At 41.7% G+C, this 26,301-nt stretch overlaps 1 protein-coding gene across 1 annotated transcript in view; it reads left to right on the plus strand.

The window, feature by feature from the left end:
* The window catches only part of CSMD1 (CUB and Sushi multiple domains 1), a 2,129,340-nt gene that overhangs the window by 1,261,032 nt on the left and 842,007 nt on the right, over positions 1-26,301 (plus strand). Inside the window, exon 6 of the mRNA XM_064369795.1 lies at positions 20,842-20,954. Within this exon, the coding sequence (XP_064225865.1) occupies positions 20,842-20,954 (113 nt within the window). The remainder of the gene's footprint in view (positions 1-20,841; positions 20,955-26,301) is intronic.

The following is a 26,301-nucleotide window of genomic DNA, read 5'->3' on the forward strand; positions in this document are numbered from 1 at the left end:
GAAGCTCCGACCTGTTGTGTGTTTGAGAGCTTGAGAATTGGCCTGGCCCTGCTTGCCTTCTCCAGCAACTGAGAAAAGCACTTTCTGCAAAAGCATTTTGAATGAAAACTTTCCTTTGTAAGCTCTTTTGGCAGAGCGTGAAGCAGTGCTGCCTGAATTTCAAAGCGTGCTTCTTTGTCTGTCATCCCTGTGAGTAAGCAAGGCTTCCAGAAGCACCAGCAGGTGAAGCCTCTGGACCTAAACTCAAAGGCCAGAGTGGCTCAGCGAGCCAAGCAGGATTTCAAACCCCACAGTAGCTGTGGCCCCAAAATGACGAGATGTCTGTTTTCCCCAAAATACAACAAGTCATAATTCCAGTGTGTTGAAATGTCTTATTTTTTGTTCACAATTTGAGTACAATTTTCCAAGACCCTGTGAATACAATATCCCCAAGACTATTGTCTACACAGACATGCAAATGAAACACACACACACACACACACACACACACACACACACACACACGAGAGAGAGAGAGAAAGAGAAAGAGAGAGAGACAGGGAAATTTCTGCTTACCTCCTATTGAAATGGGTGAAATGGGAGATTCACCAGGCTATCTGAAAATGATTAATTTAATCCTGGAAAATAATATGAGACTGAAAAATATGAGCTATAACACAGTTTATTTTTCCTTTTTTTGTTTTCTTAGGTCAGTGGCTAAATACATAATTGTTGAGAGAGTATAAAGAAAAACTGCAGTGGAGTGTGGATTTGGTGAGGAATGGAGAGGTATGAAAGGGAAACAAAAAGCCACCATTATAGCTATGGTGACATGAAATTAGATCACAAGATGTTGGGACGACAGTCAGTCATGATGGGGAGAAAAGCGCTAAAAACAGTTTTTCTTTCAGACCCGGCGTTTATGGCTGTTCTGCATGTGTGAGGGGCCTTTTAGTGCTCCTGGTATTTTCTTTCTTTCTTTTTCTTGCTTTATGGCTTTCTTGCTTTTTTTTTTTGGACAGAGTCTAGCTCTGTTGCCCAGGCTGGAGTTCAGTGGCATGATCTCGGCTCACTGCAACCTCCACCTCCCAGGTTCCAGTGATTCTCCTGCCTTAGCCTCCCTAGTAGCTGGGACTACAGGCATGCACCACCATGCCTGGCTAATTTTTGTATTTTCAGTAGAGACGGGGTTTCACCATGTTGGTCAAGTTGGTCTTGAACTCCCAACCTCAGGTGATCCGCCCACCTTGGCCTCCCAAAGTGCTGAGATTACAGGCATGAGCCTCCATGCCCGGCCACTTCTAGTATTTTCTTGCACCAAGGAGAGAACTGATGTGTAGAAACGTTTCAGGGTCATAGCAGAGGGACTCCTGTGAGTGCGGCACAAGCCAGGACTTCTGGTACCTTCATTTGTCTGCTGGAGACAGGTTTGCCAGTTGCTCTGATGGAAACGAGGGAGCAGTCTACAAACAGGGACGCAAGCCTTCCCTGCTCAGAGATCACAGCAAAGGTAGAAAATGGGCCGGATCTAAAAAAAGGAACCAAAAGGTAGGTCACTGTACAAATTCACAGAGTACCTTTCAAAGGCTTCTTCCCAAAGCCTACTTTTTTATAAAGGGCAATTTTGCAATAGGTATTTTTTTAAAGTCTTGAGGAACTGCATCCCTTTTGACCCATACATTGTACTTCTAGGAATCGATCTTGTGAAATAAAAGTGCTGATTCAAAACATACTCATCATACGTTGGTATGCTATAAAATACATCAAACTATCAGAAATAATACCAAATTGCCATAATAGGACATTGGTTAAATAAGTAATGGGCTGTTCATTCAATGGAATAGTTCACGGAATTCACAAATCATCTACATATTGATATATGAAGAGCTATAATATTCTCTTAATGGAAAAAAGTGGATTTTAAATGATATATAAATAGATACATCACTTTTATGTCTGCCTATACATATCTCTAAAGGAAAGCACATAGAAAATTAGATGTATTTTTGTCACTAATTTTAATATTATATTTTTTCTTATCCTCTATTTCTCATCAACTGTGGTAGAAAAAAAATAAGAGTTCAGACTGTCACTTTACACTGGAACTGGATTTATCTGAAATATTACTTTGTGCCATTGAGCACTTTTTAACATAATATTTAATGGATATTGTTATCTAATTTGGTACAACTTTCTTTTAACATATTTGCAATTTTTCTTAAAATGATTTTAACTAAAGACCACTATTTAACTGATAGTTTTTTACTGCTATATACGGAGAAATTATGGTGATGATCAAATTGCCTTTGTGTGGAGTGAGTCCCACAGCATGTCTGTGAACTCTAAAAGCTCATAGAATAATGGCAAGGGGAAACTATTCATCTTTTAATCAATTTGACTCTATAGTTACTAAAAAGGAAAAGTCATCTCTTTAATTAATTCCCTCAACTCTGACTTTTCCAGACTGAATTTTTTTTTTTTTTTCGAGACAGAGTGTTCTTCTGTCACCCAGGCTGGAGTGCAATGGCGTGATCTCCGCTCACTGCAACCTCCACCTCTCGGGTTCAAGCGATTCTCCTGCCTCAGCCTCCTGAGTAGCGGGGATTACAGGCACGCACCACCACACCCAGCTAATTTATTGTTTTTTTAGTAGAGACAGGGTTTCACCATGTTAGCCAGGATGGTCTCAATCTCCTGACCTCATGATCCCCCTGCCTTGGCCTCCCAAAGTGCTGGGATTGCTTGCGTGAGCCACCGCACCCGGCCCTCCAGACTGAATTTCTAACAAACCACACCTGCCTGTCTAAAAGCAACTAACGCCCTCCCCATGTGTGCTGTGAGCCTGCTGTGCAGGAATCCCCCTGGCCTTTCCTGCTAGATTCACCTTCCATCGGGACACAGCAGATTCCTGAAAAGCAGTGGATGCTAAGTGGACCCTCTTTCAAAGAAGTGGTGCTTTAGGATGGACATTTCCTAAAGCCTGTGCAATTGCTTTGTTAGATTATCCACCAAGGAAGTAGTGGATTAGAAAGTTGCTGGCAAAACTTAGGACAAGACTTACCATTTCTGAGAGCATGTCAGTAACATGGGATACACTGGTTTGGTTTGTGTGTTAATAAAGAAATCACATATCTCTGCTAGACTGGCTGGAAAGGAGCAGTAACACAACACTTAGAAGTTCTGAGCACTGGAACAAGTGAAAATAAAACACGGTCAGCTCCTGCTTCTATTTAATGTTTCACTCTATGTTGAACCCGAAGTACTCTTGTTTCTGTTTAGCTGTGGTCTGAGACATTTGGACTTTCATATAAATTATCTCATTCTATTTTATGTTCTTGTTTATGGCATAACTAGAAATTTTCAGAAAAAAATATGTTGGAATTGTATTTTCTGGGTACAATAAATAATCAATTTAAAATATTTATAAACATGGATTGACCTAAAGGAATATTTCTCCTTAAAGGCTGGATGCTTGGGCTTTCCCAATCATATTGGAGATGAGCTTCCACAATTAGGTTGGATTATTCACTGAGTGGGAAGCTGAATCAACTGCCTGGCTAAATCATGGTTTTCACTTGGCCAGGGGATGTGTTTCTGCCTTGTTGCAACTGGTCACTATGTGCTCATCTATGACAGTAGCCACTCTTCCTAAAGACTCTCTTAATTTCTGGACTTCAGTTCTCCTACCTCACTGCCCACTCCTTCTCTGCTATCTTTGAAGAGACATGTTTTGGCTTGCCTTTAAATATATGACTCTAAAGCAGGTGGACTGTAACTGCCTATACTCAGAGTCAAAGATTGATTTTATATAGTATACCTGGTGCATTGCATGGAGTTTGGAGCAGTAAAGACGTCTGAAATATTTAAAAGTCTGAAATTTTCAGAAAAAATATATGTTGGAACTGTATTTTCTGAATACGGTAAGTAATCAATTTAAAATACTTACAAACATGGACCTACGGGAGTGTTTCTCCTTAGAGGCTGGATGCTTGGTTTCTCCCAGTCATACTGAAGATGAGCTTCCAATGATACTGTATTCTCATCATTAATGGAAACTGGAAAAATGTTAACAAGTTGGGAAACTTTTCAACTTTTTAACATGATATGTAAATAAATACACATGTATTTATATATTATATACTATACATATTTTTATATTATCTATACTCATATATAATATATATTATATTAATATAATATTATCATATTATATAAATTATATACAGATGCCAGATCTGACCCACTGGGCATTTCCACATGCAAGGCTCCAGTGCTGGTGGAAGCCACCGTGCGAGAGAAGATGAGAGCCGTGTTCTCTGAGTGTTATTGATGTTTTATCATCTTAGGGTTCTCTTCTCTTAACCCTAAGTATATGTAGACATACACTGTATAATATGAGATAATATATAGGTATTACATTGAATACCATATATCATATACAGTATGTATTGTGTGAATATATATGCACGTGGATATAAGACGCAGCTGAGAGATAGATCCATACACACACGTATGTGGATAAGGTCGGCAATCAGATTTGGCTGTTGTGGGATATAGTAAGGATCAGAGCAAAATCTAAGCCTTAGTTAGGTTGGGGGAAGCAGAAAAGGATGCTTGATAGGACAGCAGCAGTGTGCAGTCTGCAGTAGCAGGTCTCATTATTCACACAGTGAACAATTTTGAGGTCTAGGAGGGCTGAGTAAAGGCATGAGGTCACCCAGATGGGAAGGGACATGGTGTGTCTGAACCCAGGTCAGTATGACTCCACCATCTGTGTTTATAATGACCACACCATTGCAGAGCATGCAGGATGGGAAGAAAGGGGGCCAACTTCCCTAAGAGAGCCTGAGCTGCTCCTTGGCCTCAGTCCAGAGCCTGTGCATGGAAGGACCTTGCTTGCTACAATGGCAGCGTGATCTGAGAACACATCGCAGACAGACCAGCTGGAGATGTAGCAGCCTCAGCAGAACCCCACGTCTGCTGCACTTGAATGAGGTTTAAGTGGATTTGCAGGAGCCAGGCAGTGATGCTGAAACGTGGCTGAAGAACTCCAGAGTTATCAGAGCTCATATGATCTCAGATGCGGCGCTGCTGGTCTTTTCGCCTGGGGACCCATGTGATTGCATTAGACAGGGCATACCTGTAACCATGGTGCTCCTTGTCTATCTAACCAACTGACTGAATAAGGTCTGCATCAGTCTATCAAGTGATGTAAGAAAATTATTAGAGAAAAGAAAATGGTAGACTCATTTCAGCCTCTTGGAATGAGCTAGGATAAGACTTGTTCTTGCCTCAAAATTAAGGAGAAAAATGTTTTTTGTGTTTGCTTTTTATGATGTCCTAAAGAATATGTATGCTAAAAATAATAAAGAGAAAATGATCAGTGATCCCAAACCAAATTAATTGTTATCATGGTTTTTTAAAATTTTTCTTTATTACCAGTCTTTGAATATTGACTGTATGTGGAATTTATTATAGAAATCTTTGTGCTTGGAGACAGTGCATTTTTTTTTTTGATAAGCAGAAAATGATGTGGATACTCACCCATGCCTGGTCCCGACTGTCAGCTCTTTCAAATGTCCAAGTACTACAGGAGGCAAAGGATGCTTGCTTGTTTGTTTCTTCCTGCTGGTAAACCTGAGAGGCCTGTCTTCACAGATCGTAGTAACCCAGGTGCCAGGACGTTGGAGAGCACCCAGGATTAGAAAAAGGCGCTGGAGGTTTCGTTTTCCAGGTCGCTGACTTGGATCCAGATCAGCTTGTTGGCAACCAAGCTTTTTAATACCCGTGTGATCTGTGTCACCTGTGGAGGGGCCTCCAACATTGAAAGGCCTGCGAGGAGATTGCCAGGTGGGGTGTGACATCCCTCTCGTCCAGCAGAGGAAAGTGCACCACTGGCTGAAGCCGCTTCCTGTACTGGCCTCATTCCTCCATCCTTTCCATGGACCGGAGGTCCAAAGCATGTGCCCACAGAGAAATTTCGTCAGAACCACCGTCTTTCAACCGTCTTACTGAATTACTCGTCTGTCTCAGCCATTTCCCAGGCTTGAGTGCTGAGCAATTCCCTGGCACGTAGTCCTTAAGCTTCAGAAGACGGGCTTTGTCACATCCTCTCCCAAATGATCCTCTCTGCCTGACCTCTGGGTTAATTCCTAATGCCTCATTTGCTGGCTTCGCGGGCATTTCTGCAGCCTTCTCTCAAGTCTCTCGTGTTTGAGATGGACTCTGGGGCCCTGTCTCTCACAAGTGCCCTCATCCTCCTCTTGCTACTTCCTCCACCATGGAGGTGCATCCCCACTGGATTCCTGAGACCTGTCTCCACCCTTTGGACTCTGGAGCTATGCTGGGCCAAACACAAGGAAGATGCCAGACCTGACGCACTGGGCACCCCCAGCTGCAAGGCTGTAGTGCTGCTGGGAAGCCACTGTGTGTGAGAAGATGAGAGCAGTGCTCTCTTACTGTTCTTAACACTTTATCATCTTAGCGTTCACTTCTCTTAATAACGTACAGTGGGATCAAAAATAAATGTAAAGAAACCATTTAGAAACGACTTATTAAGGGCCAGACCTGGGCTCACACCTGTAATCCTAGCACTTTGGGAGGCTGAGGCAGGTGGATCACCAGGTCAGCAGATCGAGACCTGCCTTGCCAACATGATGAAACATCGTCTTTACTAAGAAATACAAAAATTAGCCAGGCGTGGTGGCATGCATGTGTAGTCCCAGCTACTCGGGAGGCTGAGGCAGGAGAATCACTTGAAACCAGGAGGCAAAGGCTTCAGTGAGCTGAGATTGCACCACTGCACTCCAGCCTGGGTGACAAAGCAACACTACATCTCAGGAAAAAAAAAAAAAAAAAAAGACTTGTTAAAGCTCTAGAAGAGAAGACAGAATACTACAAAGAAGAGGAAGATGGCTGAGGTAGCACCAATACCGTCAGTGGGCTCAGACTGCAGAGGTGAGGAAGACCTCCACACAACCACCAATAATGTAAGACATGTTGTAATTTCCAGGGAAATCTATGGAACCAATGCTGTAAATGTAGAAGTGTTTAAGTCTATTAAAGACAAGGAGGGAAAGGTCTTTGGAAGGGATGTCTTTTGAAACACGTTGGGCATTTGGGAAGGATTTACACAGGCAAAAGTGAGCCCGGGCCGGGTGCAGTGGTGCACACCTGTAATCTCAGCACTATGGGAGGCTGAGGCAGGTGGATCACAAGGTCGGGAGATCGAGACCATCCTGGCTAACCTGGTGAAACCCCATCTCTACTAAAAATACAAAAATTAGCTGGGCATGGTGGTGCATGCCTGTAATCCCAGCTACTCGGGAGGCTGAGGTAGGAGAATTGCCTGAACCCAGGAGTCAGAGGTTGCAGTGAGCTGAGATTGTGCCACTGCACTCCAGCCTGGGCAACAGAGTAGGACTCCATTAAAAAAAAAGAAGAAGAAGAGGAAGAGGAAGAGGAAGAAGAAGAAGAAGTAGAAGAAGAAGAAAGAGAGGAGAGGGGAGGCCGGGCACGGTGGTTCACGCCTGTAATCCCAACACTTTGGGAGGCCAAGGTGGGTGGATCACGAAGTCAAGAGATCGAGACCATCCTGGTCAACATGGTGAAACCTCGTCTCTACTAAAAATACAAAAAATTAGCTGGGCATGGTGGCGCGTGCCTGTAGTCCCAGCTACTCAGGAGGCTGAGGCAGGAGAATTGCCTGAACCCAGGAGGCGGAGGTTACGGTGAGCCAAGATCGCGCCATTGCACTCCAGCCTGGGTAACAAGAGCGAAACTCTGTCTCAAAAAAAAAAAAAAAAAAAGAGAGAGGAGAGGGGAGGAAGGAAGGAGGGAGGGGAGGGGAGAAATGAAAGAAGGAAGGAAAGAAGGGGGAAAAGAAGAGAAGAGGAAAAGAAAGAAAAAAGAGGAAAAAAGAGAAGAAAGGGCAGTGCTGTGATAGGCTGCGCTTCACCATGAATTTTCAGCTTCGCGATTACTGCTATAAATAATGAACTTCCCAGCTCTGGTCTAGCCAGGCACACAGCAAGTCACAATGTGTCTATCACATCTCCAGCGGGACTGTCGTTCCAAGAGAAGTTTAAATCTCCTCTTACAGACACTCACAGCAACCTGCCCTCCCCACTTGGTGATGCCTTGGGTGAGTCATCAGTCCCCCAGGGCCACTCTGCTCACTCATAAGTGCATCTTCAGCCCCTAGCAAGGTGTCTCGCACACGCAGGTTGTTTGTAAATGTTTGAGTGTGTTTGTGGTAGTTCACATCGGAGTTACACTGTGTGGTTTAGAGGGGAGAGGGGCAGGGAGCAAAAGTACATTCAGGAGACTTTTCCTGCAGCACGAGCAGAGACACCAGGGTTTAGACTGGAACACGGTCAGTGTGTGGCTTGAAGAGAAGCGTACTTTGCACGTAAAATGCGTGTGACTTGGTGACAGAATGCGCATGGTGCAATCTAAATGGAGGAGGGTCCATGGAGTGAGGGTGTGCCATCCACTCCCCGAGCCCTGCTTTGGTCCACTGCAGTCATGTCTTTTGGGGTGCAACCAGAAAGATACATCTGAGAGCCTGTGGCTTCCAGAAATTCTGAAACAAGGAGTGGCTGTGTGCTCAACACCTGCTGAAGAGCTTCATGATAGACAGAGACAGATGTGGGGAGTGGGAATGGAGGCCATTTCTAGGGCAGGTGAGTTAGGGGATCTTTTGATTCCCGTAGGGGTTATTAAGATAAGGAGAAAAGGCATGTCCAGTCAGGGGGGCTGGAGTCTAAGGCTTCCAGGGAGTCCATTCAAATCATTCTGTGTGAATGCTGTCTTCAGAATTATGTGTGCATGAAGGGACCTGGGTTCTCTGAGAATAAGGAGCCCTGGTAATTGTCCTACCACTGTGTATCCCCTTACTTCTCTAGGTTCATGCTGTAAAGGCACAGGGTTTACCCAACTATGACACTACCCAACCATAGCCACACAGGCACTTGTATAGTCTGTTTTGCATTGCTATATAGGAATACTTCAGACTGGGTAATTTATTTAAAAAAAAAAATAGGTTTATTTGGCTCACTATTCCACAGCTGTACCAAAATGGTGCCAGCACTTGCTTCGCTTCTGGCGAGGGCCTCAGGAAGTTTTTATTCACAGCAGAAGGTAGAGGAGGCACAGCATGTCACAGGGTGAGGGGAAGCAAAAGAGAGGAGAGGAGGAGGTGTCAAGCTCTTTTAAGCAACCAGCTCTGGAGTAAATTAAGAGAACTCACTCATTTCCATGGGAATGGCACCAGCCAATCATTGATGAGAGATCCACCCTCATTGCCCAGACACCTCCCACAGGGCTCCGCCTTCAATACTGTCAATCACATATCAACATGAGATTTGGAGAAGACAAAATATCCAGACTATTGGCACCCTAGCTGGTATCATAACATCCTAGCTGGCATCGTAACATTGAGGGTTTCATGTAGTCATTTTCACTTTATAACGTGGGACTGGCCTTAGGGCTCTGGGAGTGTGGGTGAAGAGACCTCTTCGGCTTATCCATCCAATGTGCCTACTTCATCCCCAGCACACTGCTACATGCCAGAGAGACTAGGACAGGCTTCAAGTCTCACAGGAACTACTAACATTAAGCAAATAACTAAACAAATCACCAAGTGTCTGGTTCACGACTACACCAAACATCATGTTGAGGTCTGAAGGGAGTGGGTGGGTGAGCAGAAAGAATACTTGTGTTGGGAACCAGCCCAACCCTCTATGTGGGTGCCCCGTGTCCCAGCAGTGACGAGGGAGTGAGAAAAGAAATAAAGACACAAGAATAGAATTTCACAGCATGGGTCCAGGGGTCCAACACACTCTTGCAGGGTGATATGCCATGGCATTGAGCTCTAGGCTTCATGAGCTTTTACTGGGTGCGTTATCTTGTTAATCTTACAGGCTGTGGGGAAGGGGTTGAGGAGGAAGATAACCAGAGGAAGAGCATGTGTCTGCAGCATTCAATAGCAAATGTGGTTCTCCTAAGAAATGCTAACTAGGGGTGCTGAGGTTTTACCACCAATTGTCTATCCAGGTGTTTTGGCAAGAGGTGCAACAGACAAGGCACCATAAGGTCTGACCACACACAATGCGTCAAGGGGCTTTTATCTCCCAAGCATCGTGGACACAGAGCAATCGGAATTGCTCTATATGCTGAGAATATAGGCAGAGCCTGTGGCGATCCGGTGATCTCTGCCCTGTAAGGCTTTCTGCCCTTACCAGCTCCCATCTGCAAAGACCCTCGCAAATCTTGTGAGCAGAGGTTGCATTACTTCCCAGAGTCTTTTGCCTAAGCTTCCTTTACGAGATCCTCACACAAACGCTATGTTTGGAAGAGTTGTGAGACCAAGCAATTTTTTCTGCTCTGCAGCCACACGGAGTGTTCCGCGGTTACAAGCGCTCTCAGATGGTCTTCACCACAGGCCTTCTGTTACCACTGGATCTCCGTTTTATTTTACTGCACCATAGTTTGGATACAATCTGTGGCACAAATTTCAGTGTATAAAAAGCAAAGCAAGCTTGTAATCATTTAACTATAAGTAACACAGGTCTGCCCCTGGCCATCTCTTCCCACACACTCAGCAGGGCGTAGGCAGGTGAGAGATGATTATATTCAGCAGTAGCTCTCATCCGCGACTTCCTCACAGTGTCCACCCTGTCTCGGCTGCTTAGCCTGGCAGCTCCCACACACAGCTGTGTGGCTGGCTCTCCTTTGCCTTCAAGGTCAACAGCTTAACTCTTTCTCTGTCTGGACAGGTGCCGAGTCTAGCTATGTCCTGGCTTCCCTCTGTACATCTTTGCAGATGGACAGCTTTGGTTCTCTCTCTTTCTCTGGGTACCAGTATGCCTGTACAATGTCAGCAGGGCAATTATACCATTTACAGACAATAGTGGGTTAGAGCCAAGCCATGGCCTTCCCATGCTATGGCTACATGGCTGTGATAACAAGTGGAGTTATATACTTGCGCTACAAACTCACTGAGTCATGCAGGATGTTAAGTACCCTACCTCAGCCTATCCTAGATCAAAGCACAGCCATGTTCCTTACACCAAGTCATTACTAATTGAAAATGTCTGCAAAGGATAAGTCTGAGGTACCAGGAAAGGGGATAGCCAAGAAGAAGTAGTCTGATCTCAGAGGTCAGAGTGAACTTCCCTGAGAATGCAGCATATGATCTGAAATTTAAAGGAGGGCAGGAAGGACCAGGCAGGTGCAAAGCAGGTGGGATGCAGGGCAGATGCTTTTGCTGATCTCCAGGTGAGGGACAGCCCATGGGATGATGTGAGCCAGGAAGACACGTGGGGCTTTCATGGCACCCTGCAAGAAGTCAGCTGTCTCTGAGTATAGAAAGCAGGGAAAGGGGGTGGTGTGCACCTGGGGAGGCTGGAAGGCGGAGTGAGCCAAGCTAGAGTGAGTGGGAGGGCTCAGGACACTAGAAAGTATTTTTTCATAAAGATGGACTATAGGAGGGCACATGTACAAAGCTAAAGGCGATGGCTAGAGTCACGGGAGTGGATGACGGTACCAAGAGGGTTTGTTATGGTCATTGGTGTGGATTGCAATGGAGCCTCAGAGAGTGTGCCTGGGAAAGAGAGAGCCAGAGGGAGAACAATCATTGTCAGGGAGAGAGAAGCTTTTTTCCAGAGACGATTATGAATTCCATGCCAAGTAGAAGAAATGTCTCATAGAAAGCGGTAGGTTTGGCTGGGCATGATGGCTGATGCCTGTAATCTCAGCACTTTAGGAGGCCAAGGCAGATAGATCACCTGAGGTCAGAAGTTCGAGACCAACCTGGCCAAATGGTGAAACCTTGTCTCTCCTAAAAATACAAAAATTAGCCAGGATCGTTGATGCGTGCCTATAATGCCAGCTACTCAGCAATCTGAGGCAGGAGAATGGCTTGAACCTGGTGGGGGGAGGTTGCAGTGAGCTGAGATCATGCCACTTCACTCCAGCCTGGGAGAAAAGGTGAAACTCCATCTGACAAAGACAGAAAGACAGAAAGAAAAGAGAGAAAGAGAGGAGGAGAGGAGAGGGAAAGAAAGAAAGAGGGAGGGTGTAGAAAGAAGGGGATGGGGGAGGGAAGAAAGGAAGGAATAAAGGAAGGAAGAAAGGAAGAGGTAGTTTTTTTATTACATTTTAGGTTTTGGGATACATGTGAAGAACATGCAAGATTGTTGCATAGGTACACATGTGGCAGTGTGATTTGCTGCCTTCCTCCCCTTCACCTATATCTGGCATTTCTCCCCATGCTATCTCTCCCCAACTCCCCTGCTGTCCCTCCCCTATTTTCCCCCAACAGACCCCAATGTGTAGTGCTCCCCTCCCTGTGTCCACGTGTTCTCATTGTTCAACACCTGCCTATGAGTGAGAACATGCAGTGTTTGATTTTCTGTTCTTGTGTCAGTTTGCTAAGAATGATGGTTTCCAGGTTCATCCATGTCCCTACAAAGGACACGAACTCATCGTTTTTGATGGCTGCATAATATTCCATGGTGTATATGTGCCACATTTTCCCTGTCCAGTCTATCATCGATGGGCATTTGGGTTGGTTCCAGGTCTTTGCTATTGTAAACTGTGCTGCAATGAACATTCGTGTGCATGTGTCCTTATAGTAGAACAATTTATAATCCTTTGGATATATACCCAGTAATGGGATTGCTGGGTCAAATGGAATTTCTATGTCTAGGTCCTTGAGGAATCGCCAAACTGTCTTCCACAACAGTTGAACTAATTTACACTCCCACCAACAGTGTAAAAGTGTTCCTATTTCTCCACATCCTCTCCAGCATCTGTTGTCTCCAGATTTTTTAATGATCGCCATTCTAACTGGCATGAGATGGTATCTCAATGTAGTTTTGATTTGCATTTCTCTAATGACCAGTGATGATGAGCATTTTTTCATATGTTTGTTGGCCTCATGTATGTCTTCTTTTGTAAAGTATCTGTTCATATCCTTCGCCCACTTTTGAATGGGTTTTTTTGTTTTTTTCTTGTAAATCTGTTTTAGTTCTTTGTAAATTCTGGATATCAGCCCTTTGTCAGATCGGTAAGCTGCAAAAATTTTTTCTCATTCTGTTGGTTGCCGATTCACTCTATTGACTGTTTCTTTAGCCGTGCAGAAGCTGTGGAGTTTGATTAGGTCCCATTTGTCTATTTTGGCTTTTGTTGCCAATGCTTTTGGTGTTTTAGTCATGAAGTCCTTGCCTACGCCTATGTCCTGAATGGTTTTGCCTAGATTTTCTTCTATGGTTTTTATGGTGTTAGATCTTATGTTTAAGTCTTTAATCCATCTGGAGTTAATTTTAGTGTAAGGTGTCAGGAAGGGGTCGAGTTTCTGCTTTCTGCACATGGCTAGCCAGTTTTCCCAACACCATTTATTAAACAGGGAATCCTTTCCCCATTGCTTGTTTTTATCAGGTTTGTCGAAGATCGGATGGTTGTAGATGTGTGGCGTTGCCTCCGAGGCCTTTGTTCTGTTCCATTGGTCTATATCTCTGTTTTGGTAGGAAGATGTAGTTTTTTATTAAAGAACTGTTGAATGAAGGGTCTTGTGTGGTACACTTTTAAATATACCATATGGGTGTTTTTATTTTATTTTGTTTCATTGTTGTTGGTTGTTTTTCCCCTGATAGTATATATGTGTGCATAAAACTTTTGGATTAAACTTTTAAAAATATTGATAACTATGTAAATATGTGTATGTGTATGTGTATGTGCATGTGTACATATATATTTCCATCTGGGTATAATTGTATTTGTATGTTTATTCACACACACACTCACATAGAGCCTCTTTTCATCGTTTTTCATGTTCTTGCAAGATAAGAACTACTTTTTATTTTATTGTCACTTTTCCTAAACCCCAAAATAAGAGTTGGAACCGTCGTATAAACTCAAAACATGTTCATGAGAGAGCTGATTTCACTTGCAATGTGAATAATGGCCAATTCAAAACATAATATGTCAGGAACTCTCTGTTTGATCAGATTGTTCTATTTAATTTTCACAAACAGAGATAATGAAACACCATAGTACAAATCATTTCTATTGCATGTCCACAAAATATAAAAAAAAAAAAAAAAAAAAAAAAAGCATGTCTTTTATATGACTTTCTCCCCAAATTGACATGCGGCTGGTCTCTTCCAAGTAATAGGCTTATTACATTTCTTAGTCCCCCCAGCAAGGGGAGGTCATTTAAAGTCTCTCTCAATAGCAGTATGCTTTCTGGCTTCTGAGTCATCATAGTTAAAGAGATTTAACTACAGAGGAACCCCCAGATATTTCTCTGATGACTTTCTAAAGACATAAGAAATCTGGCTTAATGTAAGAGAAGTACTCAAACAAAGCAATATCACAAACCATTAGCATTTCCAAATGCATTTTAGAAAATTATCCCCATAAATTGACTCTACATTTTTAAGTCACATAAGCAAAATGCATGAGTCACAGATACAGAGTGTGGTAAAATGTTAGAACAATGTGTTATATCCCATCTGAGAAAAGTGAGGCTGAGGGAGCTACACGGCAAAATGAGTAGGAGTATGTTATAAATAGAATCCTGAAATGTATGGTACAATTATTTGGAGAAAGTGAAACAGACTGGCCTGTTCTATTTAAGCTCAAAGGAGGTCATGATAACTGTAAGGATCCCATGAGTCCTCCATTTATTTTTACTCTTAGCAGAAGCAAAACCCAGTTGAATCCTTTGAAAGAAATGAATTTGGCAATGCTTTAAATTGCTTAATTTGGCATTCTTCGGGGAAAAAAGTGAGAACAACCAATTCCTTTTGCCATTTCTAAAGGAGCTGTTCAACATTCACATTGAATGGCTTTGTGGGTTTCCTGACCTAGATTGAGATGCTCCAGAAATAGAGCATGTCAAAGTTCCCTTCAGAAGACCCTTTGTCAGCCTATCACTCTGTGTTATTCTTTTTCTCACTGTTCAACCCCCTTCTTTTGTAAGACCCAATAGGCCTGACCTGGCAAGCTCCACTTGATTCCACCAGGCATGTGCCCTATGTTTCTAAGACATCAGGAGAGAAAACTGTCAGTGCATGGTGAATTAATGCACAAAGGCATTGGTTGGGCCCTACCATTATTTCCCCTATTCTTTCTCCCTCCCTCCCTCCCTCCCTCTCTCTCTCTTTTGCTCTCTCTCTCCGTCTCTCTCTTTTTCTTAGTGCCATGGTGTGATCTTGGCTCACTGCATCCTCTGCCTCCTGAGTTCAAATGATTCTCCTGCCTCAGCCTCCCAAGTAGCTGGCTGGGATTATAAGTGCCCGCCACCATGCCCAGCTTTTTTTTTTTTTTTTTTTTTTTTTGTATTTTTAGTAGAGCCAGGGTTTCACCATGTTGGCCAGGCTGATCTCAAACTCCTGACCTCAGGTGATCCACCCGCCTTGGCTTCCAGAAGTGCTGGGATTACAGGAGTGAGCCACTGCATCCGGCCCGCCATTCTCTTTTAAAGGTTTCTGCTTTGAATCTTGTGCTCTCTGTTCTTGCCAGTTTTCCACTGGCAGATAATCTCTCTTTTCCACTGGCACATAATCTCTTTCCGTTGGCCACATAATCTCTCCCTTTAATTTTTCAAACTGTTTATTAGAAAACCAAATCCATCAGACTTAAAAGAAGCATAGCTATCAACGGTGGGAGACTTCCAGGAAACCTCACTCCCACAGCGGTAGACCTTCAGTCGCTGGTCATTATAGAAGGGGTTTAAACTGCATAGATTCGCTAAGATTATGGACAGATAAGAATGGTGTCACATTCTAGCATATTTCTTTTTCTGTCTGTTTCTTCAGGATCATTCTAGAATGAAAAATGGGATGTACAGATTAAAAGGCTGTATTTCTGGTTTGTTTTAAGCCACTCTATGGAGGCGTGGTTGACATATAAAAGCTATATATGTTTAATGTATACATCTCATCAAGAGATTTGCTTTCTATTGTTGCCATAACAAATTCACACAAACACGATGGATTAAACCAACACACGTTTGTTGTCTTCAATAACTAGATTAGAAATCTGCCCTCTAAAATCAAGGTGTCAGCTGGACTACGTTCCTCTCTGGAAGCTGTGGGAAAAGCCGTTTCTTTGCCATTTCCAATTCTAAAGACATCGGCCGCTTTCTTGTCAGCCAGAGGGGTGGAGCCCTCAATGCATCATTCTGATCTTCGTCCACGGGCTTTTCTTCCTGGGACCCTCTGGTCCCGCCTCTCTCTTCCACTTGAAGGATCTTCTTTACATTGGGCCCACTCAGTAATCCCGTAAAATCTCCCCATCCCAAGCCCAGTAAGTGCGTTGTTCTGCAAAATACTCATGAGCCAGTTCAGGTGACACATTTACTGTCTCTGGGGAGAAGGACCTCAGGCCTTGGGCATCTGTCTGTAGGCGGTATGATTCTGCCTACCACAAAGCCATTCGGTTGAATTATTTTCCTCTAAATCTTAACTGAAACATCAAATTGTTAGGACGTTCACACTTTCATCTACTAATTTGTATAGTAATCAACTTTCTTTAAATCACGTGCTTTGTAATGAGGAAACAATTGTGTTTATAGCATCAACTTTGTGTCAAATGAGAGCTATAAGATTAGCTCCCAGCCCTGTAGACAGCGCTGGAATAATACACAGTTCTAAGGCCAGGTTTCATGTAGAACAACCCCCTTTTCGAAATAAATGACGAAAACAAAAGAAGTGAGCATTTGTCTAACTGGCAAGGCCAAATCAAGAGCAACCCCCTTTCCCAAACAAACAACAAAAGGCTATGAACATGTGTTTAACTCAAAGGTCAAATCAGGAAATTTGTGTACAAAAATCGACTTTGGGGTACAATTCATTTGAATGGCTTCATCATGGAAAATCAATTGTATAATTGATAAAAAGCCCTCACCCTTTCTTCTCTATAAAAGGAATCTGTGTAGGGTTGGGTGTGATGGCTAATGCCTGTAATCCCAGCACTTTGGGAGGCTGTAGCGGGGGAATCACCTGAGGTCAGGAGTTTAAGACAAGCCTGGCCAACATGGAGAAAACCCATCTCTACTAAATATACAAAAATTAGCCCGGTGTGGTGGTGTGTGCCTGTAATCCCAGCTACTCAGGAAGCTGAGGCAAGAGAATCACTTGAACCTGGAAGGTGAAGGTTACAGTGAGCTGAGATTGTGGCACTGCACTCCAGCCTGTGCTACAGAGGGAAACTGTGTCTCGAAAAATAAAATGAATCTGTGTGAGAGTTATGCATTTTTTTTTTGAAACTTTAATTACACTAGGCTGCTATGCATCATCTAATTATCTTCCAGCTCAGTGTTTTTACAAATCACCTCATACATACTAAAGCAGGGGTCAGCAAACTATTATCTGCAGGCCAAATCTGGCCCATCAGCTAAGAATGGCTTTTACATTGTTAAGTGAATGAAAAAAAAAATCAAAAAGTAAATATTATGTGACACAGGAAGATTATATAAAATTAAAATCTCAGTGTCCATAAAGTGTTATTAGAACAGAACTGCCATTCACTTGCCAAATACACCTGCAAAGTTGAACAGTTTCCAGCAAAGACCATGTGATCCATAACGCCTGAAATATGTTCATGCCCCTGGCCCTTTACAGAAATATTCTGTTGACTGACACAAAACTAAAATTGTTGTGAGTAGGTATTTGGAAATACAGATGAGGGTAAAGAGGGGATTGGGGTGTAGGTGGTGGTAGAGAGGGTATTTGTTTGTGATCATTATTAATGTTGGTATGCAAATAAAATGCAATTCCAGGCCGGCACAGTGGTTCACACCTGTAATCCCAGCACTTTAAGAAGCAAAAGTGAGAGAATTTCTTGAGGCCATGAGTTCGAGACCAGCCTGGAAAATATAGTGAGATTCCCCAGTCTCTACAAAAAAATTAAAAGATTAAAAAAACATCCAGGCACAGTATGCACATATGGCCCCAGCTACTCCAGAAGCTGAGGTAAGAGGAGGGCTTGAGCCTAGGAGTTGGAGACTGCTGTGAGCTATGATTGCACCACTGCACTCCAGCCTAGGAGAAAAAGGAAGACACTGTCTCGAGAAAAAAAATATCCACCTGGTTTTTGTAGTCAGAACCATTAATAAATAATGTAATTGAGAATATATATATATTTAAAGCAACAACAAAATAAGCAATGATTGCAGTTGTGAAAAGTTCAGCAAGTACACGCATCTCCCTATGTTCACTGATCTTTTGTACTCAGTCTTATATCACTGTATTAAATAAAAACTGACAGGGCATTGAATAAATATCGGTGCAGTATTGTGAGTGCTTTGGGTACTACCCACTATGTATATTTTGTACATTAGTATAGTATCTGATGTGGAAAGGGCAGGCTTGCTTCTGTGCTGAATTTCAGTATATGTGTTTTTGGTTTTTTAATTTTGTATGTCTGCATTTAACATTTTTTGTATGTGTATATATGTCTGCATTTAACACTTTTGTATGTGTGTATATGTGTATATAAAAATAAGTATTATGATTTTTTTTTTTTGAGATGGACTTTCGCTCTTGTTACCCAGGCTGGAGTGCAATGGCTCAATCTCAGCTCACCGCAACCTCTGCCTCCTGGGTTCAAGCAATTCTCCTGCCTCAGTCTCCCGAGTAGCTGGGATTACAGGCACGCTCCACCATGCCCAGCTAATTTTTGTATTTTTAGTAGAGATGGGGTTTCACCATGTTGACCAGTGTGGTCTCGATCTCTTGACCTCGTGATCCACCTGCCTTGGCCTCCCAAAGTGCTGGGATTATAGGCGTGAGCCACCGCGCCCGGCCGATTTATTTAATATACAAAGAAAACAGTGATTTTTTTAAAAGTATTTGTAAGCTCAATGAGTATACGCGAGCTGGATAGACTGTGGGGTTTTTGAATCTAATGTTTTAGACCTTCTCAGTATTAGGCAAATAAGTATGTGGCCTATAGAATTTGAAACATAATCTCACCAGAAAAAAAAAAAAAACACAAGGTGATTAAATGTGTCTTTGAGTCAGTTGTGTCCAGCTGTCACCAGCTAGTACTGCATAAACCCAAGCAAATAGGCAAATCCGAGCAGTGTACTTTTCTTACAGAAGCTTATTTCAAACAGTGGCATAAACACCGTTGCAATTGGTTACAGTCAAGGTTTGGCTTTTAACTTAAAGTGTATACTGTACATTTTTAAACCTGAGAATTGGAATAGAGCACCCTGACATCAGAAAGCTTGACTATGTATTTCATCTGGTGCTGATTCCTCCAGGTAATAGAATAACTAGGGAAATGCTCTCTACACAGGTGACCTTTTGTAGCAAATCCTCTGCATAGAAATGAGATCCCCAGCTTTACCAAGCAGCTGCGGTGCTCACAGGCAGGCCCACATGCAGCACCACAGTTCTTCAAATTCCTGCTAAAAGCAATTTAGTTAAACCCCTACAGATCCTCTATGCTGATAAGCATCATTTTGAAAATAGATTTGGTTACCAAGATGACAAATAATTATTCAGTGCATAACCACTTGTAGAGCCCGTGGAGAATGTGCTTGAGGTACATCCAGACGTGCATCTATATTATCTCTTTCAATTCCTGGATGTAGGTATTTTCATGCCCAGTTTATACACTGGGAAACTGAGGTTCATAAACATGACCCCGCTGTGGTGCCTCACCTAACACAGAGTCAAGCCAGCACACAGTCCTGTGTCAGAAGCATCCTAATCCAGTGATGCTCATGCCACTGAAAAACTATATGCATCCCTTGTGCCTCTAATGGGCAGGAGAACTTTAATATCTTAGGATGCTTTTATTCCTTAGTAAGCACACAAGGTTTTCAATAGTAAGATATAAAACACATGATTGTTTCTGACAACTAAACTACACGTTATAAAGTGAACTGGATACTTTAAACAGCTTAACCAGAAAATGACTGCATCTTATTTGTAAAAGATTAATGGACTACTTTCCTAAAACATAATTTTATTCCATTTCAAATCTCTTGTGCAGTTCTTGTCATCAATCTCATAAATGGTCTTCTTCTTTACTTGGGTAGGAAAGGCCAGGCTCTGAGTCCTGCAGATGAGACTCTGGGAATATAGCATGCTACCAAGCATGAGAAACAGTTTGTTGGAGTCTACTTCAGGTTAAATAGAATTCCTAAGTCTTGTGGCCAGGTGCAGTGGCTCACACTTGTAATCCTAGTGCTTTGGGGGAGCCGTGGTGAGTGGATTACCTGAGCTCAGGAGTTCGAGACCAGCCTAGCCAACATGGCAAAACCCTGTCTCTACCAAAAATACAAAAATTAGCTGGGCATGCTTGTAATCCCAGCTACTCAGGAGGTTGAGGCATGAGAATCACTTGAACCCAGGAGGCGGAAGTTGCAGTGAGCCGAGATTGCACCACTGCACTCCAGCTTGGGAACACAGCAAGACTCCATCTCAAAAAAAAATAGAGAAAAAAGAAATTACTAAGTCTTCAAATAAGGAAATGCAGAATTTTATCATTTGCCTATTTCTTTTCCTTTTATCTGATTCATTGTGATTAAGGTCCTGATGAAAGGAACTGAGAGATCAGAAGAATAGCTTCTCCTGCATTCACCATTAATAAAGGAGAATCAAAGTATCAAATATTTTTGAAAACATTCATTCCACAAGGGATTTAGCATTTACATTTGGGCAAACATAGATTTATCTTAATCATTTTAAGGTTCAAAGCCAATTAATACATGGCCTCTGTTTTAAGCATCTCCAGATGAAGGGTTTAAGTAATTGGATTTTAGAGTGGGTTTAATATAGGATATTTGCTCTGTTGGTTTACAAGGGAGATTTTTTTTTTCCTCTTTCTCTTCTCTAGGCTAACTGGCATGAACCTTCCCTCTCCAGTTATTAGTAGCAAGAATTGGCTACGACTCCACTTCACCTCCGACAGCAATCATCGACGCAAAGGATTCAACGCTCAGTTCCAAGGTAAGAATGCTCCATCTTATTAGAAAAAAAAAAAACAAGAGCAAAGTTTATTCTGATCCTTTCTAACCATGAACTTCTAGGAGTAAGAGAGATAAATAGCTCGAAAATGGCTTCTAATTCCTTTATTCACAGCTCTGTTTGGAAATCATGTAGTCAACAAGTGGCAGCTTGTTAGTAAAGCTCTATCACTGTCACAATACACAGGACATGTACTGTTTCTTGTTACACTGGAACAATTGCTAAGTTTTCATCATAGCTCTTCATTATTATTGATTTTAATTATTATGTACCTAAGCTGTAAATATCCACAGCAGTTTGGCTCTTGTATTTATCTGCATGCTGAGTGCTGTAGCATATAGGTTGCATGAAAATGCACAAAAAGCATTGTAATATCACTTATAATCCTAAAAGGTCTTCACAACACAAATGCCCAATTCAGTAATTTACACATAGTGAACCTTGAAGACTCTGGATTGCTTGCAGCTGAGCAAAACGTGGAGTCTATAATCATTAGGAGGGAGTTTGTTAGAGAAATGTTCTTTTTCCCTCTGGTTTCTAAGGTTTATACCTAGATCATATTGTATCATTTCCTGTATGTTTCTAATAATGAGTAATCCTTATTAATACAGCAAAAAAAACTATTCAATTTATTAAACAGTGCACTGAAAACCATTCCACTTGCATTTCCAAATTAAAATAATATGACTGCACTTGCAAATAATATAGACCTTTCTGATCAAACTGCCTAAGCTTTCCCCACGTTGTGACCATGAGAATGTTGGCCCCATTAAGGCAGCATTGCCTGAACACCTGCTACGTGCAAGAGAGGACACCAGGCCCTGCAGTGCCAGAGAAATTACAGCATCCTCCATGCTCCAGGAACTAGTAGGTCAGAGAGACAGTTTGCAGTTTGTAAATAACTCCCATGAAAGTCAGAATGCAAAAGGAACTTATTATAGCTCCTGCTGGAGATTTTAATAATTTTTCAACAAACAAACTGGTTTAAATATCTCTTATCTTACACATTTTAAAATCAATAATGCTTTCATTGTTTCCTTGTGGATGACCAGCAGAAAAATAAGGGTAAATTGCAGAGAATGAAATACAGAAGGTGCTGAGCACACATTAAACGGCAGCTTTTATTTGCCACACAGTCCCTGGAACACATGATGTAAGCAGAAGTTGCCTGCTTCAGAATCCAGGGACAAATTTGTTTCACCAAAATATGTTTTTTTTTTGGTGGGGGGTAGGGGGTGGGGGGTGAGGACAGAGTCTTGCTTTGTTGCTCAGGCTGGAGTACAGTGGTACTATCTTGGCTCACTGCAACCTCCGCATCCTGGGCTCAAGTGATTCTCCTGTCTTAGCCTCCCAAGTAGCTGGGTTACAAGTACCCACCACCACACCCGGCTAATGTTGTATTATTAGTAGAGACTTGGTTTCCCTATGTTGGCCAGGGTGATCTAGATCTGACCTCAGGTGATCTGCCCACCTCAGCCTCCCAAAGTGCTGGGATTGCAGGCATGAGCCGCCACACCCGATCTCATCAGAAACATGGTCCATCTCATCATGCCAGAAGGTTCTCAGTTTGATCTCCTTTGGTTGCAAATAAGCTGCCCTGAAATTTGTTTGGAGTGAAACTAATGCTCTTTCACTTCACCTGGGGCCCAGGCATGACCTATCCTCCTTTTCCATCCCTGCTTGTCTCTGCCTTTATCTTGTTACTGCCATACACTCTAGCTGCAGTCAGAACTGACTAAGTGTGGGATGGACATATTGGTGGTGGGAGGTGGGGTCACACTGAGACTGGGTGGGTGTGAATGAGGAAGACTCCAGGTGGTCTGGTAGGGAAATTCTATCTGCGTTTTCTCTACACTAATCCACATCTATGGATATATCGGTCCTGTCCCTGATTTAACATAAGCATAAATCAATATTTACAATGCCTTTGGACTGATTATATAGTTAGTTAGGTTGATTTATAAATTTGATGCTAAAATGTTAGTTGGTCTTTTCCTAGACCTCTCAATAATTGAACAACATTGAACTAAAGAAAAATTTCTAAGTATTTTTTCTCAAACCTGATCAGTGAACTTGGCATTTATATCTGTAATTGAAAGAAAGGTAAAAAATGGAATATCAAATTCGAAGCTGCTCCAAGATGGTAGATATAAGAAACTTATTGGTTGGCAGAAAATAGCCATCACTTAGATGTATCAGACATTGATTTTAAAAGTTAAAAAATATACAAAATTAATGACGATATTTTATAGAGATTATATAAATTATATAATTAATAAAATTAAATTATAGAATTAAACTATGTGTAGCTTATATATACTTCATTCTTTAAGTATAAATTATAATTATATACCTTAGATATAGTATAATATATGCTTAATTATATATTTGAGTATAAACATTTATACTTAAATTATAAAGTGTATATATAATTATATATAAAGTTATTATAATATATATTTTTATAACAATGTATAAAGAAACATATATTTATATATAGATGTAAATGCATATGCATATATATGTATACACACACACATATTTTAATTTTATTTATAAGGAGAGAGGAGTCAAAAATCTTGCACTTAATTCTAAAACGGTTAAAGGTGTGAAGGTTATCAGGAGAAGTAAGCCTGGCTTCACAGAATGTATTAGGAAACATTTCAAGGCCGGCTTTGAAGTTCAGCTCTAAGACAACATGGTACAATGAAGTTACATTTTTTTCATTAGCACATAGGCTTCATTTAACAGGGGACTTCATGCTTAAGACCACATTTAGGCAGACCGCCTGTGGAAGGTTAGGTTCAGTACTAGATGCCACCCTCTGAAGAAGAATGACCAGAGAACTGCCAGGAAGATGGCAAGACACAGCCGAAGGAGGATGTGAGGAGACAGAGAGGGCTCAAGGTGCACGTTAGGCAGAAAGGAGCCGCGTTTATTTTTCTGGCTCCAGAGAGCAGAACTGTCACAAAGGAATGGGAGCTACAGGGTGGCTTCTGTTGCCGACTCTGGAATGAACCTAAGACACAGCAGCTGCTTAGGATGAGATGGCCCCTCTCAGCATCCCTGCCAGCCATCCAGTGGCCGTCCTTCCACACGGGGCTGTCCTGACGTTTTACAAGTAAGATCCTCAAGACCGTTCCTTCTGAGGGCAAATGGAAGCCCTCCTGTCATGCAGGGAAAATATTTTGTTCAGCTGAGTCTTCCCTCTTGTCTGTGCCGGGACCGAATACCAGGAAGCCCAAATGGTACCGTACTTCTGATGTCAACTAAACACATTGAAGAAGGAAAATCTGATATTATTTGTGCCAACACAATTGCAAAACAAAGCATAGTCGATTGATATTCAAGAACTAATAACACAACCCTAATAATAGTAGTGAAAACTTACATAAACATTATTATGTTATTTTCTTATCTTTCCAAATGCTCTGTCAAACAACCTGAATCTCATATATATATGATATATATAAGGTATAAATATGTATATACACATATATATTATGGAGAAGAAGAACATTTTTAAAAAGAACATACATTTTTATGCTTAGCGTACATTTTATGTCATTTTAACATTATCGTAGTCACCTTTATCATTTATGGTCATTTGTGAGAATACAAAAATTCCATTAGTGTTACTTGGATTGATATGATTGCAGATTATCTGGAATTCCTGGGAAACCCTTGGAGGTTCCTAAGCTATGGTTCAGCCCTCTGGTGGTCTCTGTCTCTGAGAAACTGCTTTGTTATCCAGAGTATGATGCTTGGATAGAATTGTGTATCTTCTCAAAAACAAATAATATATTCTTTTTAACTTGGTGCTTTTCTTGGTCAAATGAATGACAGCCAACATAAAATATTCTTTCTACTCTTTCCTTATGTGTTTAACTTTCATCTCCAAATTCTTTTTTCTCTGAGTCTTAAACTCTCTTCTTTGACTTTCACCGTTGTAATCATGTGATCAAGTCCCGCCAGAAGCGGTAGTAGGGTTGATTGACAAGCAAAACTCTTCTATAGCTGCTACTCCTAAAATCTGTTCACTTTTAAAATAGCATTGTGAACTAAAGAAGCGGAAAATGCAGACCAAGTCCACGACATATACGCAATATTGTCTGTATCTGTTGGGCTGTGGTTGAATGATAGATTTATGCAGGACACATTATTTCTTTAAATCAGCTGAAAATTGAGCCCATTCTTTATATGTTGCCTCCATCATTAATTATAATTAAATAAGTGCCTTGTTAGCACAATCCATCATCTAGACATTTTCAACATCTACAAGATACATTTTTTGAAAATATATTAATCTTGAACCATGAGGGCCCCCTTGCTGCTAAATAGCCATCTAAGCATTGGGCTCCAGTTTTACACACATTGACCTATTTATAAAATTACAATTTTCACAAAATGAAATTCCCATTGATTTTTTGTAACTGATATATCATTTTGAAAGAAAGTGTTTGTAATAAAATTCCAATTTATATAGGGAACACTCGTCTCATAAATCAAGGGAAATCCTGACAGTAGCATAAAGCTTGTGTTGACACCAATAATTAGCTTGTTTTTAGGTTCTAGTTTCATATAACTATTGGTTTTCCCTTTCAATTAAAATGAAGGCCTTTACATAAAATGAAGACTTTCATCTTATTAGAAAGGGATTTTGAGCTATTAAAAGCCTCATGTTCCCAGGTTAATTCTAATTTGGATAAAAGGTATGCATTCCCCATTCTCCCATGCTCACATTTTCTGCAATTTGAAAGCAGTTTCCAGAGCTCTATCTAGGACTCTACCTGGATTCTGGTGGCATGCCTGGCTGCCTCTCCTTTCAGAGCAGTGTTCAAAATAGCAACAACCATTATCTAGAACCCAGAACGTGCTCAATTAGGATCAGTGGAAGGAATGGAGGAAACCAAGCGCTCCTGCTCCTCCCAAGGCCCCAGAGACCATGGCTCTGCAGAGTGTCTAGAAGCTTCCACACGGGCCTCCTGCCTGTTTTTATGGCAGTGGTCATCCCTTACTCTCTTCTGCCTGAGGGAACTATTAGGTAGGTATGGACACATACAGTATTCTTTCAATCAAAATAAATTAGCAAAATGTCTTGTAACCTCTAAATAATTCTGAAAATTAAACCTCCGTGAGAAAAATTGTTTTTAATAAATATAACTCATTCAAATCAGAAACACATAGCCACTTTTCCTAAGTGCCTGCTTATATTTCTCTCAGAACAAAAGAGTCTTGCAAAGTGTCAATGGCAGAGCTGTTAACCCTTTGGAAAAGTGCCCATCTATGTGTTCCAAGCTACTGACTCTTACTCCACACTTTTCATTAG

The sequence above is a fragment of the Aotus nancymaae genome, unplaced genomic scaffold (genome assembly GCF_030222135.1).
Source record: "Aotus nancymaae isolate 86718 unplaced genomic scaffold, 86718_ANA_hifiasm-v0.15.2.pri h1tg000090l, whole genome shotgun sequence".
Lineage (NCBI taxonomy): Eukaryota > Metazoa > Chordata > Mammalia > Primates > Aotidae > Aotus > Aotus nancymaae.